The following is an 11,880-nucleotide window of genomic DNA, read 5'->3' as shown; positions in this document are numbered from 1 at the left end:
AGTAAATTTTCGAAGCCCCATCTAACTGGGTCTATATCATGGGTGTCATGACCGCGCGTGTTTTTCCGTTCCGCGTCGCTTCGGCGTCTGGTTTGAAACAGGCTTAATCTCAAAAGGCTATCCGCCACACTGGCGGGTGAATGTTCATCATACCAAAATAGTAATAAAAAGATATTACAATTTCCTTTTGTAATGTTATGATGCCTGGAAATTAGATAAAATCTCCTGCGAATCTAGAGCGCGAGCAAAAGCGCGCATGCAAACTTTAGCAAACGCACGGCAGAGCGGGAGAGACCTTGCGTGTGTGTGTGTGTGTGTGTCTCTCTCTCTCATGCAGTGGTGACGCATAAACGGCACCTAAACATTGTAAAAAAATATGACATTTTAATTGTTTATTAATAAACAAGTGTTTCTGTGTCAGCTGCAAAGATGAGGTTGACACTGACTCGCGATCTTCGCAGTTGTGAAAGCGCCGGAGAAAAATGCATTTGACTGGCCATCGGGAGCACCGGGACATTTCCCGGTGGCCTGACAGTCATTCTGGCCTGTCGGCTGCCGCTGTGCAGTCGATCAGGCTGACGTGCAATAGGCTGTTATGCAACTGCGAATTAATTGACTGTCTTATGAATCTACGAATCCGGCGATCGCGGAGTGATATGAACCCACCACATGACCAAACATCAGCGATGCGCATTCTGGATTACCAGACATTACAACAACAGCGATGAAAAAAACCTCCACAAATCATTCACTCTTGTTCAATACTTATACTAACACTGTATCAGTGCATTCTCTTAAAGTGACAGTCTTTATATTAATCGAACAGCAACAACCGAGAAATCACTCACTGCTCTTGATTAAAAAGCTTTTTTTACTTGAAGAATAATCTTTAATTTATAGTCCTAAATCCAATGCTGTTTTACATTTGATTACTTTAAATTCTGTACCTAAAAACGAATGCAAGACCTACCTAAAAAAAACCCTGAAAGTCAGTTTATTTTATTTGTATCTTTACTCTATTGTATTTATTTGTGCTGTTGCTTGTATTTAGAATATTCTTAATAATATGATAATATATATTTTTTGAAAGTATAGTTTTTCCATAAACATAGCATATACAACTATACCGAAACCGTGACTCTTAAAACCGTGAAACAATCCGAACTGTGAAAAAGTTGAACTGTTCCACCCTAATATTTACATAATAATAGAAAAATATGTGCTTTTATGATTTATAAGGTCATCAGTAGTAGGACTGTGATCACTGGGACGTACAATTGATGGCTGCATAATTAATATAGATTATTGAAAGTGCTTATTTCATATTGCAGAGAAACTCAGTGTGCAGAGTGAGAGAGAGGGGGATTCAGGGAAAGATGATAGAGACAGTGAATGCCTTGATACTTGATTTGATTATTTTGCCTGTCCACAGTCTAAGGATTTTGATTTATTTTTTAAGTATAACCCAATTCAAATCACTGAAAGAGCCAAAGAGTTTATCAGTCTGGTGGACACATGAATTGGGCGGTGACTGCAGCAACAGAGGTGTCCTGGGGTGGAGTCAGATTCCCTGATTTACTGTCCCAGTCCACCACTGCCTAGCCTACTTTTATTTAGTTTTGATTGGTTCTGTTTAAAAGTAGAAATTTCAACCTTTCTGTAGATAATAGATATAGGATATTTCTAATCTGTTTAGGTCTGTGAGGCGAGTAGCCTGGGCTACCTATACGGTGAGTTTCGGTTCATGTCTGAATGTGTTGTGATTATGCAAAATAATGAAACATGGATTAAAATTAAGATAAAATTAATACAAAACGAAATTCGTGTCAAAGAAAGGCTTTGTGTTTTCTGTTTGATGTTTTCTCTCTCTCTCTCTCTCTGTGTGTGTTGGACAGTGCTTGGCTTGTGTCCAGTTTTGAAGTTATTTGTTTATTAATGAAATACTGTTATTATAGTGTACAATTGCACTTATTATTACACATTGTGTAGCTGTTCATTCTAAAGGTCCAGTCTGTCTTCTAATTTTTATGTAATTGTTACTTGGACATATTGAGTAAATCCTATGGACCAAGGCCTGTTGTGATATCTTGATTAATCAAAGTCCTATGGTAGAGTTCCCTCTTACTTGAATGTTTCTCACTCACTCACCCTAACACACACTCACATACACCTACAGAACTTCTCCTGACTTTCTCTTTCTCGCTCTCTCTGGTTTTCTATCTCTCCCTCCCAGTGTTGAAATTAAGTTATAATTGCCTCATTGAATTGTGATTAAATATGTTATTAATTCATTTTGGAAGGGTATTTCATGTCTTTACTTATCACTTTACTTAACACTTAACACTGCTACAGTTGAAGTTTGAAGCCGTGTTGATAGTAAAAATATTGTGATGGTAGTAAAATAGGTGGTAAAAAGGTAGTAAATTCAATTTAAGAATCTCTGTATAAACCCTGATTATATAAATGTAAAATGTTGTATATAATTGTTATATTTATTAAAGTAATTTATTTATTTATTTTCTTTGTAAAGCATAATATTGTTAAAATATTATACAATTTAAGTTTTTTTTTTCTAATTTCTGTGCCGAAGTACTGCTCTTATTTCTTAAAATTGCAAACCATGTCCCTTCAGTGGTAATGTCCCTTTGTGCTAATGATGCATGTATCACTGTGTGTGTGTGTTCAGGGAGAAGAAGATGTCTCGAGTCAGCGCTCTGAAGGTCCTGGACTACGGGGTGATCGGTCCAGAGGGGTCAGATAACTGTCACAAGTTTGTGGACATCCTGGGCCTGCGCACCATATTCCCTCTGTTCATGAAGACGCCCAAGAAGATGAAGAAAGTGGGAGTATCGGACAAGGAGCATGAAGGTTTGTAGAAACCAGAGTCCTGAGATGCCTCTTTCTCAGTTCAGTATTATTTCCCACCAGCTTTATTCTCTTAAAATGGATTTAGTGTGGCGGAGCTGCTCAATTAGCTGCGAGCACACACACACACACACACACACACACACACAGACAGGGGCGTTTGTAATATGACGGCGAGTTCACAGTAATATCTTTTTCTGGGCTATTATTTACAGTTCAGCCGGCGGTTTATTCCTCGGGGAGTAGAGCTCTGTGGCTGCTGCTCTTATTGTTTTGCTTCTGCGATACAAATAAGCTCCTCACACAGTTTTTAATGCTTATTAGAGACCGAGAGAGAGAGAGAGAGATGGGGGATGCTATTATTTCAGACACTTACACACTGGAGGAAGATGTGTTTGATGGATCTGCATGTGTAAGATGTGTTTGGATGGTGTGGAAAGAGACATGTCTGAAATCAAGCTTAAAGTGGATCTTATTCAGGGTTTAGTTGGAAAGCAAACAGGAAAGTATTTATGCAGTATTATAAAACTGCATCTTAATTTCCACATCCAGCAGATGACTTTATTCAAAACGACGTTTTCGAAAAGGAGGATTGAAGACTAATAAGTAAAATTACTGAAACACTTATATTATACATAGTAGACCATAAGTATCATTTTTCTTTAATACTAATAATTTAATAATATTTACTTATTAATTTACTTCTATTACTTTTAGTTTATTTGCAAATGTAATGCAATGCTTCATTGTCACACAAAAACAGTTAAAGGTCCTAACGAGTTTCGTTTACATGCTTACATGCATGTGTGGCTTCAAAACAAAAAGTGCAATTTTGGGACTATGCTTTTTCATATTGTTTTATTAACCTATATATTTTTTCATTTCCATTTTAATTTTAGTTAAAATTTTAGTAATTTGGTGTTTTTATTTTTTCCTATTTTTTATTATATATATATATATATATATATATATATATATATATATATATATATAATTGTTTTATTTATTTTTTTACCTGTCCTTTTTTTTCTGTATATTTAAACAAAATTATTTCATTTGAAAAAAAAAAAATATTTTGGTACATCATATTAAAGTTAATGAAAATTTAAAATGTTGCATTGACAGCTAGCTGAAAAAAGTAAGTTTTTTTTTAAAAGTTTTTTTTTTAAGTAGTTATTTTAATACCATTGACATGTAGTTTTATTAATAACTGAAGTTTTTATTTTTGTATTTTCGTTTTTGTTATTAGTTATTTGTTGTGTTTGCAATTTTATATTAGTTTTTTTCTCTCCAAAATGTCTATACGGCTTTTATAAATTTTGTTTTTTTTTTGTATCAACAGCCAAAAATACATTGTATAGGTCAAAATTATCGTTTATTATTTTACTTTTATACGTTTTTATAAGTAAAGATCATGTCCGTGAAGATATTTTGTAAATTTCCAACCATAAATATATCTAAATTTCATTTTTGATTAGTAAAATGCATTGCTAAAAACTTCATTTGGACAGCTTTAAAGATGATTTTCTCAGTATTTAGAGTTTTTTTGCATCCTCAGATAGTTGATTTTCCTATAGCTAAATTTGCACACATTTTCTTTTTTTTTTCTTTTAATTGCACATTGTTTTTGAGGAACATGAACCCTGTTTTTAGGACCAGTTAACCATTATTGCATATCAATATTTTTTACTTTAATGTAAACAAAAAAAATATATTTTTACATGATATATTCCCCAAACTGCAGTAGCCTATTAATCATGCTAGTATTTGTGTAGATGTTTATTTGTTTATTTATTTAGTAAATTGCACTTTGCTTATTTTTAGGATCTGTTATAGTATTTAGGATCCTGAATACATTTATAAAATAGAAATAAACATTTGCATGTGCTGTGACTTAGCTAATTCGTCCTCAACAGTACCCGTTTCTCCTTCATAATAAAACACTTGACACATTTGTAATAGTTTGTTGTGTTGGAGCACACATGGTATTATGCCGTTGTCAGTGTGTTGGGTGTAGATTACTCCGGCATCAATCAGCTGTTAGCTTCTTAATTCTTGACGACAAAAGTTGTTTATGAAGACGCAGCGCTTAATTAATTAGCAGCTTTGACGACTGAGAGTTTGAGTAATTAAACGGCTAAGCTTTTACGGCCGATCGAAAAAGTTCAGACTGATCCCCATAAAACACCCTCTGAAATGTGCTCGGCTCGCATTAGCATTCGTAATTAGCTGATTAGAAAACACTCTTTGTGTTTGCAAACAGACCGGAAGGATTTAGAGAGGAGGAATAATGTCTTCTGCCACTCTGCAGTGTGTGCAAGGCTTTTATTGACGGATGATAGTTTAAAAGAAGTGGGAAGAGCAACAAAAAAGTAAACTTCTGCAGCGTTAATCACCAAACAAATGAACGGCGTCCTGCTTTGTGTAGAAAAGAGAAACAACCGTCGACGGGTAAACAATCCTGACAGGCACGAAGAGAAAGAGACGCTTTCACACAACGTTCACAGAATAACTGCATGTCGTCGAGCCGGAAAACAAAGAATTAAGAGATTGTCAGGATGTGTCTTAGCTAATGATGTGTTAAGAGTGAAGAAAGTTGAACTCGCCATCAGAGTGTGTGTGTGTGTGTGTGAGAGACTCAGGGAAATGCTCTGAAATACCTGGAGGGTTTGGGTTCGTTTTAGCCGCAGGGAAGAGGGTCACATCAGCCTCGGGCCGGTGAAGATGAACATCCTCAGGATACAGCAGAATTAAGATGAGACTAAAAGAGGGACAACTAATTCTGACTAGTGTAATTTTAGTATCTTGTTAATTTTTTTTTATTAACCTATATATGTTTTCATTTCCATTTTAATTTTAGTTTAAATTTTAGTAATTTGGTGTTTTTTTTATTATATATATATATATATATATATATATATATATATATATTTATATATTTATATATATATATATATATATTTTTTTTTACCTGTCATTTTTTCTGTATATTTAAAAAAAATTATTTCCTTTTTTTTTTTTTTTTTTTTGGAACATCACATTAAAGTAAATTAAAATTAAAATGTTGCATTGACAGCTAGCTGAAAGAAAAGTAAGTTTATTTTTTTAATATTTTAAATCATTTTTAAGTTTTTTTTTTTTTGTGGATAATTTCCAGTAGTTATTTTAATATCATTGACATGTAGTTTTGTTAATAGCTGAAGTTTTTAATTTTGTATTTTCATTTTCATTTGTTTTTGTTATTAGTTATTGGTTGTGTTTGCAATTTTATATTAGTTTTTTTTTTCTCTCTAAAATATCTATATAGCTTTTATAAATTATTTCAGTTTAATCTTCATAATTAGCGCAAATCAAGTTAAACAAAAAAATTTAAAATGAAAATTGAAATTTCATAGAAATGTTGTTCATTTAAAAAAATGCAAATAATTGAAATAATTTGTTTTCAGTTAACATAAAAAAAAAAAGTTTTATTAGTATTTTGAATTAGTTTTTATATTTTAATTTTAGTTAAACAGTTCACAGATGTGTCAATTTGATAAGATTCTTTCTTTCTTTCTTCGGTTATTTTAGCCCATAGTTAAGCTAAATGAAATTGCTGGCTCTTTCTCGGGGTTTGTGAGCTCTGTTAGACTAAATGAATAATCTTTGGAGAGTTGTAAGACAACGTTTGAGACAAACCCATTAGCTTCGACGTCTCAACGCGACTCAGAATCATCCGAACGTGAACCGAACTGATGACGAAGAGGTTGTAGCAGCACTTCATTTATTTCTGCGTTTTAATCTCTACCGGACACGTAATAATCGCGGGAAGTGCTCGAGTCGCTGTGCTATATTAGATCAAGAGCGTGGTGTAATTGCGCTGATCTCCAGAGCTCTGCTAATTCTCCCGTCTCAGATCATTGTTAGGACGTCCTCAGCGCTTTCACTAATGGATTCATTATTGAGAATTAGCAGTTCTTTTGCTGCAGATTCGTACATGATAATGTGATAATCCGCTTTGTTTCCTGGGATTTTCTTCAACTGTAATAAAAAACCTTTGTCTTGTCTCTCTATGCAGAAGAACACATGCTTATGTAAATCAGTTGCTGAAAAGGCTTTTGAATCAAGTTTTTCTTTATCTGGTATTTCGTAAATAATGCAAATGTAAATACCTGAGGAATATTTTCTGCTGGGCCTTTGAGATAATTTAAATTTTTTTAATTCTCAGGCTGTATTTTAATGGCATTGTATGCCCAAAAATGCTAATTGTCATTTATTCACGCTCATGTTGTTGACTTTCTTTTTTCTTTGAGCGAATATTAAGTTTTTCAAGCTCTAAGAAAACAAACACTATTTTAAAAGCGCAGTGAAAGCAGTCCTTTTGACTCGTGCCATATATTTGACATCATCTGAATGCATACAACAGCTATAATGTATAATGTATTTTGATTTTAAAAAGTATAAAATTATATTTTCTTAATTTTATATAACTTATGTCAGCTCTTAAATATATTTTTTATTTATTAACCATATATACATTTTCAATCATGCATATTTTACAATTTAAAAAATATTTTATTATAAACATCTTCATGCATTTTTGTATATGTGTATAATGTGTTTTATTCATTATAATTTATAAATTATGATATAGTAATATTTCCTTGTATTTAATTATATATGTAATTTATTTGTAATCAATTTTTAATTATTTTCTCTTTATTAATCTTATATAATTTGTTATTTACATATCATTTATAAATTACATTTTTGCAATTATTTTATAGTTTTTATATTATTTTTAATTAATACTATTTTGGTATAATTTCTTTAAATTATCTTATGACATGAATTTATTATATATATATATATATATATATATAAACATATTTTGTATTGCTATACATTTTAATAATTATAATTTATAAATGAATATTTACATTTTTCTTTTTAAATTTAATTTTTATTACAAATGATAGAATATTACAGTGTATTTATTTTTAATTATATAAATGCTAACGACTCAAATGACATATCAGCTAAAAATGGTCAAATTAAGCTTTTCCCCATTCTTTCTATTATCATTTAGCCTTCGGTTATCAAGTGTTCGTCCCATATAGAGTAGCGCCCCCTACTGGACACCCCACCGCATTCACGCCCCGCCAGCCAATGGCCTTCCTCCCTGTTGCCACGGCGACCCGCAGTGATGTAGTCCTGTTTCCTGTGTGTAATGATGACAGAAGCTTTCCTGCAGCAGAGCTGTGAGATAACACACTTATCTCAGACCTCTAGCCTGCACCCCTCTCCTCTCATCCGCTCCCCGTGGCTGTGTTCCTCTCCCCACACACTTTATTCTGCTGCTAATAACGTCCCTCGCTGCTGGTGGCCGTCTGGAGGAGCGTGACATCACGGTGCTGACCGAGCGCTTCCTCTCATGTCTGTGATTAATGTGTGCCCCGCGGCAGTAGGATGCGTAATGTGTTGTGTAAGAGATGCATGCGGATTGATGTTTAAACTCATCTGTATTCAGTGCAGACGAAGACCGAGGCCAAATTAAATAGTTTTATCAAGGCCGTCTGATTACGGGTTGTGCGAGATAGTGTTTACATATTGATTTTTAACCTGATGGAGAACGGCTTTCATGGACGCGCTGTTATAGAAGACGTCAAAAGTTGTTTGGTGCTGTCGACGTAGAAGGGCGTTGTTGTTAAACGAATAGTTAAACCAAAAATGTACATTTCCTAAATTATTATTCACTCTCAGGTCATCCGAGATGTATGTGATGTTGTTTCTTCATCAGATTTGGAGACGTGTAGCATTGCATCACTTGCTCACCAATGGATGTGAATGGGTGCCGTCAGAATGAAAGCTGGTAAAAACATCACAATAATCCACACAGCACTCCAGTCCATCATTTAACATCTGGAGAAGACTTAAATATGTTGCTTCTCCGTAAAATATCCATTAAATGTACTATTTCTAGTGAAACAAAGAATTTAGTCTGAATCAGGAGAGAAATCTGCACAGATGCAAAAACGGCTCTGAAACTCATATTTTATACTGAAGCAACCGTTTGAAGTTAAAAAACTACTTCTTTGATGGATTTGTTTCTTACATACACACAGCTTTCCTCTTCTCAAGACGTTGACTGATGGACTGGAGTTTAGTGTGATTTTTTTTTAATCAGCTCTTGTTCTGACGGCACCCATTCACATCCATTGGTGAGCAAGTGATGCAATGCTACATTTCTCCAAATCTGATGAAGAAACAAACTCCTCTACATCTCGTATGGCCTGAGATCGAGCACATTTTAAACCAATTTTAATTTTAGGAAAAGGATGAGCTCTTCCTGTGGCAGTCCCTGAGTCTCGTGTGATGGACTCTTTCTTACTGTAGAGTCAAACGAGCCGTCAGATCAGATTTATAGCGCGTCTGATGTCTTGTTGCACGTCGTTTGGCTCAGCATTAGTGTTTTTATAAGCGACAGCAGCGTGTGAAGACTTTCATACACTTCACTCCACATCAATTAAAGCTTTTAGTGCAGTCTGTTATTTCCATTTGCAGCAGTTATCACAGACTCCTTTTATGTCTTTACGTTAATTATAACTTTTGGCTCTGTGGGTGCTTTCTATAATTAAAAAAAAAAGTATTTGAAGAATATGAAGCAGCACGACTGTTTCCAACATTGATGATGATCAGAAATATTTCTTGAGCATCAAATCAGCATATTTTCCTGATTTCTGAAGATCATGTGACACTGAAGACTGCAGGAATGATGTTGAAAATACAGCTGTGCATCTCAGAAATAAATTACATTTTAATATCTATTCAAATAGAAAATGGCTATTTTGTGTTGCAATAATATTTCAGAATTTAACTGTATTTTAATCAAATAAATCATGCTTTGGTGAACAGAAGAGACTTTGTTCTAGCTCTCCAAAACAATTAGTCTCGATTAATCGATTCAAAATAAAAGTTTATGGATACATACTAAATGTGTGTACTGTTTATATTTATTATGCATATATAAATACACATATTTGAGAAAAAAAAGTTAGATTTATATGTAAAATATTTATATTTATATACACAAGTGTTCACATACACATATCTTACACAGTACACACACATATAGTACGTAAACAAACTTTTATTTTGAATCGATTAATCGCAACTAATAGTTTTGCAGCCCTACTGCTTTCAAAAACATGACAAATCATCTTCTTCTGATCAGAAGTTTATAAAACCCACAATCCTTGTGATTCAAGTCCAGATTGAAGTCATCCAGAAAAGAAAAGTCTTCATAACTCAGCCCCTCATATAGTTTCTCTAGTCAACTTTACACTGCTTTCACTCTGACAGCTACAAGAGAAAGTTTGAAACCTACTTATTAAACCTGCAGGAGGACGTCAGCTCCCACTCATCGCTCGCCGCTTTAACTGATGTACTGTGAGTGGAGGACACTAATGTGTTAGATCAGGACACTAAAGCCTTGTTTTGTTCTGGCAGAGCATGTGTGCTCCATCATCGCCTCCATGCTGAGGAACCTCAAAGGACAGCAGAGAAGTCGTCTCCTCAGCAAGTTCACCGAGAACGACTGCGAGAAGGTAAAAATAAGAGCGCTGACATACGGCTTTATTATCTTCTGCTTCTATAAACGGCGGAGTGACGAAAGAAGAGCGCTTTAGAGGAGAGTTGGCTGGCAGATGGGTTTAATGCTGTGCTGCTGTCTCATAGAAGTGTTGTTATGATTGTAACATTTTAGATACATTCAGAACCGCAATTGAAACTTCTGTCACCATCGTCTATTCCTTTCGCTTTCTTTTTTGATGCTTTCGTTTTTTGCTTTTCATATGTTATGTTTATTTGTTTGTTTTTTGGGATGTTTTCATTTATTTATTTTTGTATACTCTTGTTTATTCATTCTTTTAGTTCTTTGAGACCTACATTTGTTTCTTGGTTTCATTCATTGGTTGGATTTTTTATTATATTTCGTTATTTTCGGGTGGTTTTTGTTGGCTCTCTTTCTTTTGTTCTTTTGGTTTGTTCACCCATTTTCTTTTATTCTTCTCTTTTCTTTCATCGAGTGTTCTTTTTCCTTCAGTTTTGTTTTGGTTTTGCGCTCACTTTCAATTTTTATATTTGTTTATAAAAAAATTATTCTATTTTTCTTTGAAATCTTTTAGTTTATCCTTTGTTGGTTTCTTCATCCTTTTTTGTTTTTTTCATTTGTTCTTTTTTCATGCCTTTTTTGGTTGGTTTTTATTGTTCTTTTTTGCTTTGTTCATTGTTTTTTCATTATTTTATAAATTCCTTCAATCTATCATTTTTTCCTTTTCCTCTTTTGTTTGGTGTTCTTCATTTCCCTCTGGTTTGCTTGTTTGTTTGTTTTTGTTTTCACTATTTCTTCTTTTGCCCATTTATTTTTAATTTTTTCAGTTTGTTGCTTTTTTATCCTTTTTTTGTTTTGTTTGGTCTTGTTGGTTTATTTTTGTTCTTCCCTTTTTTAATTTGTCTCTTTTTTGTTTATTCTTCCATTTTTTTCATGTGTTGCTCCTGCTATTTTGAGTATTTTTTAATCAGTTTGGTTTGTTTCCCTTTTTATCATTTATTCTTATGCTTGTTCCTTTTTTTTCCCCTAGCTATTTTGTTTTGTTTGCTCTCGTCTGTTCTGTTCTTTTCATTTCTTTTTCATTTTGTTCTTTATTTTCTTTGTTTGCTGGTTTAATGTTTTATTCATAAACTTGTTGCCTGTTTTTATTCATCTTTTTATTAATGAATTTAGTTTAAATGCTTTTTTGTTTATTATTTCTTTTGTTCTTCATCTCCTTGGTTTTTGTTCTCTCGTTTTCTTTCCTCTTGCCTGTTTTCTCTCTCTCTCTCTCTCTCTCCCCCCCCCCTCCCCCTCTCTCCCTCTCTCTCTCTCTCTCCCTCTCTCTCTCCCTCCCTCTCTCTCTCTCTCCCTCCCTCTCTCTCTCTCTCTCTCTCCCCCTCTCTCTCATCCCCCCCTCCCTCTCTCTCTCTCCCCCCCCCCCC

At 33.8% G+C, this 11,880-nt stretch overlaps 1 protein-coding gene across 1 annotated transcript in view; it reads left to right on the top strand.

Annotated features, from left to right (window-relative positions):
• LOC113041214 (beta-catenin-like protein 1) overlaps nucleotides 1-11,880 on the top strand; it is a 39,400-nt gene that overhangs the window by 11,754 nt on the left and 15,766 nt on the right. The window contains exons 11-12 of the mRNA XM_026199628.1: nucleotides 2,687-2,868; nucleotides 10,354-10,451. Coding sequence (XP_026055413.1) covers nucleotides 2,687-2,868; nucleotides 10,354-10,451 — 280 coding nt within the window. The remainder of the gene's footprint in view (nucleotides 1-2,686; nucleotides 2,869-10,353; nucleotides 10,452-11,880) is intronic.

Source organism: Carassius auratus, chromosome 23 (genome assembly GCF_003368295.1).
Source record: "Carassius auratus strain Wakin chromosome 23, ASM336829v1, whole genome shotgun sequence".
Taxonomy (NCBI): Eukaryota; Metazoa; Chordata; class Actinopteri; order Cypriniformes; family Cyprinidae; genus Carassius; species Carassius auratus.
The sequence above is the reverse complement of the archived record's forward strand: the minus strand, read 5'-3'. Positions and strand labels throughout refer to the sequence as shown.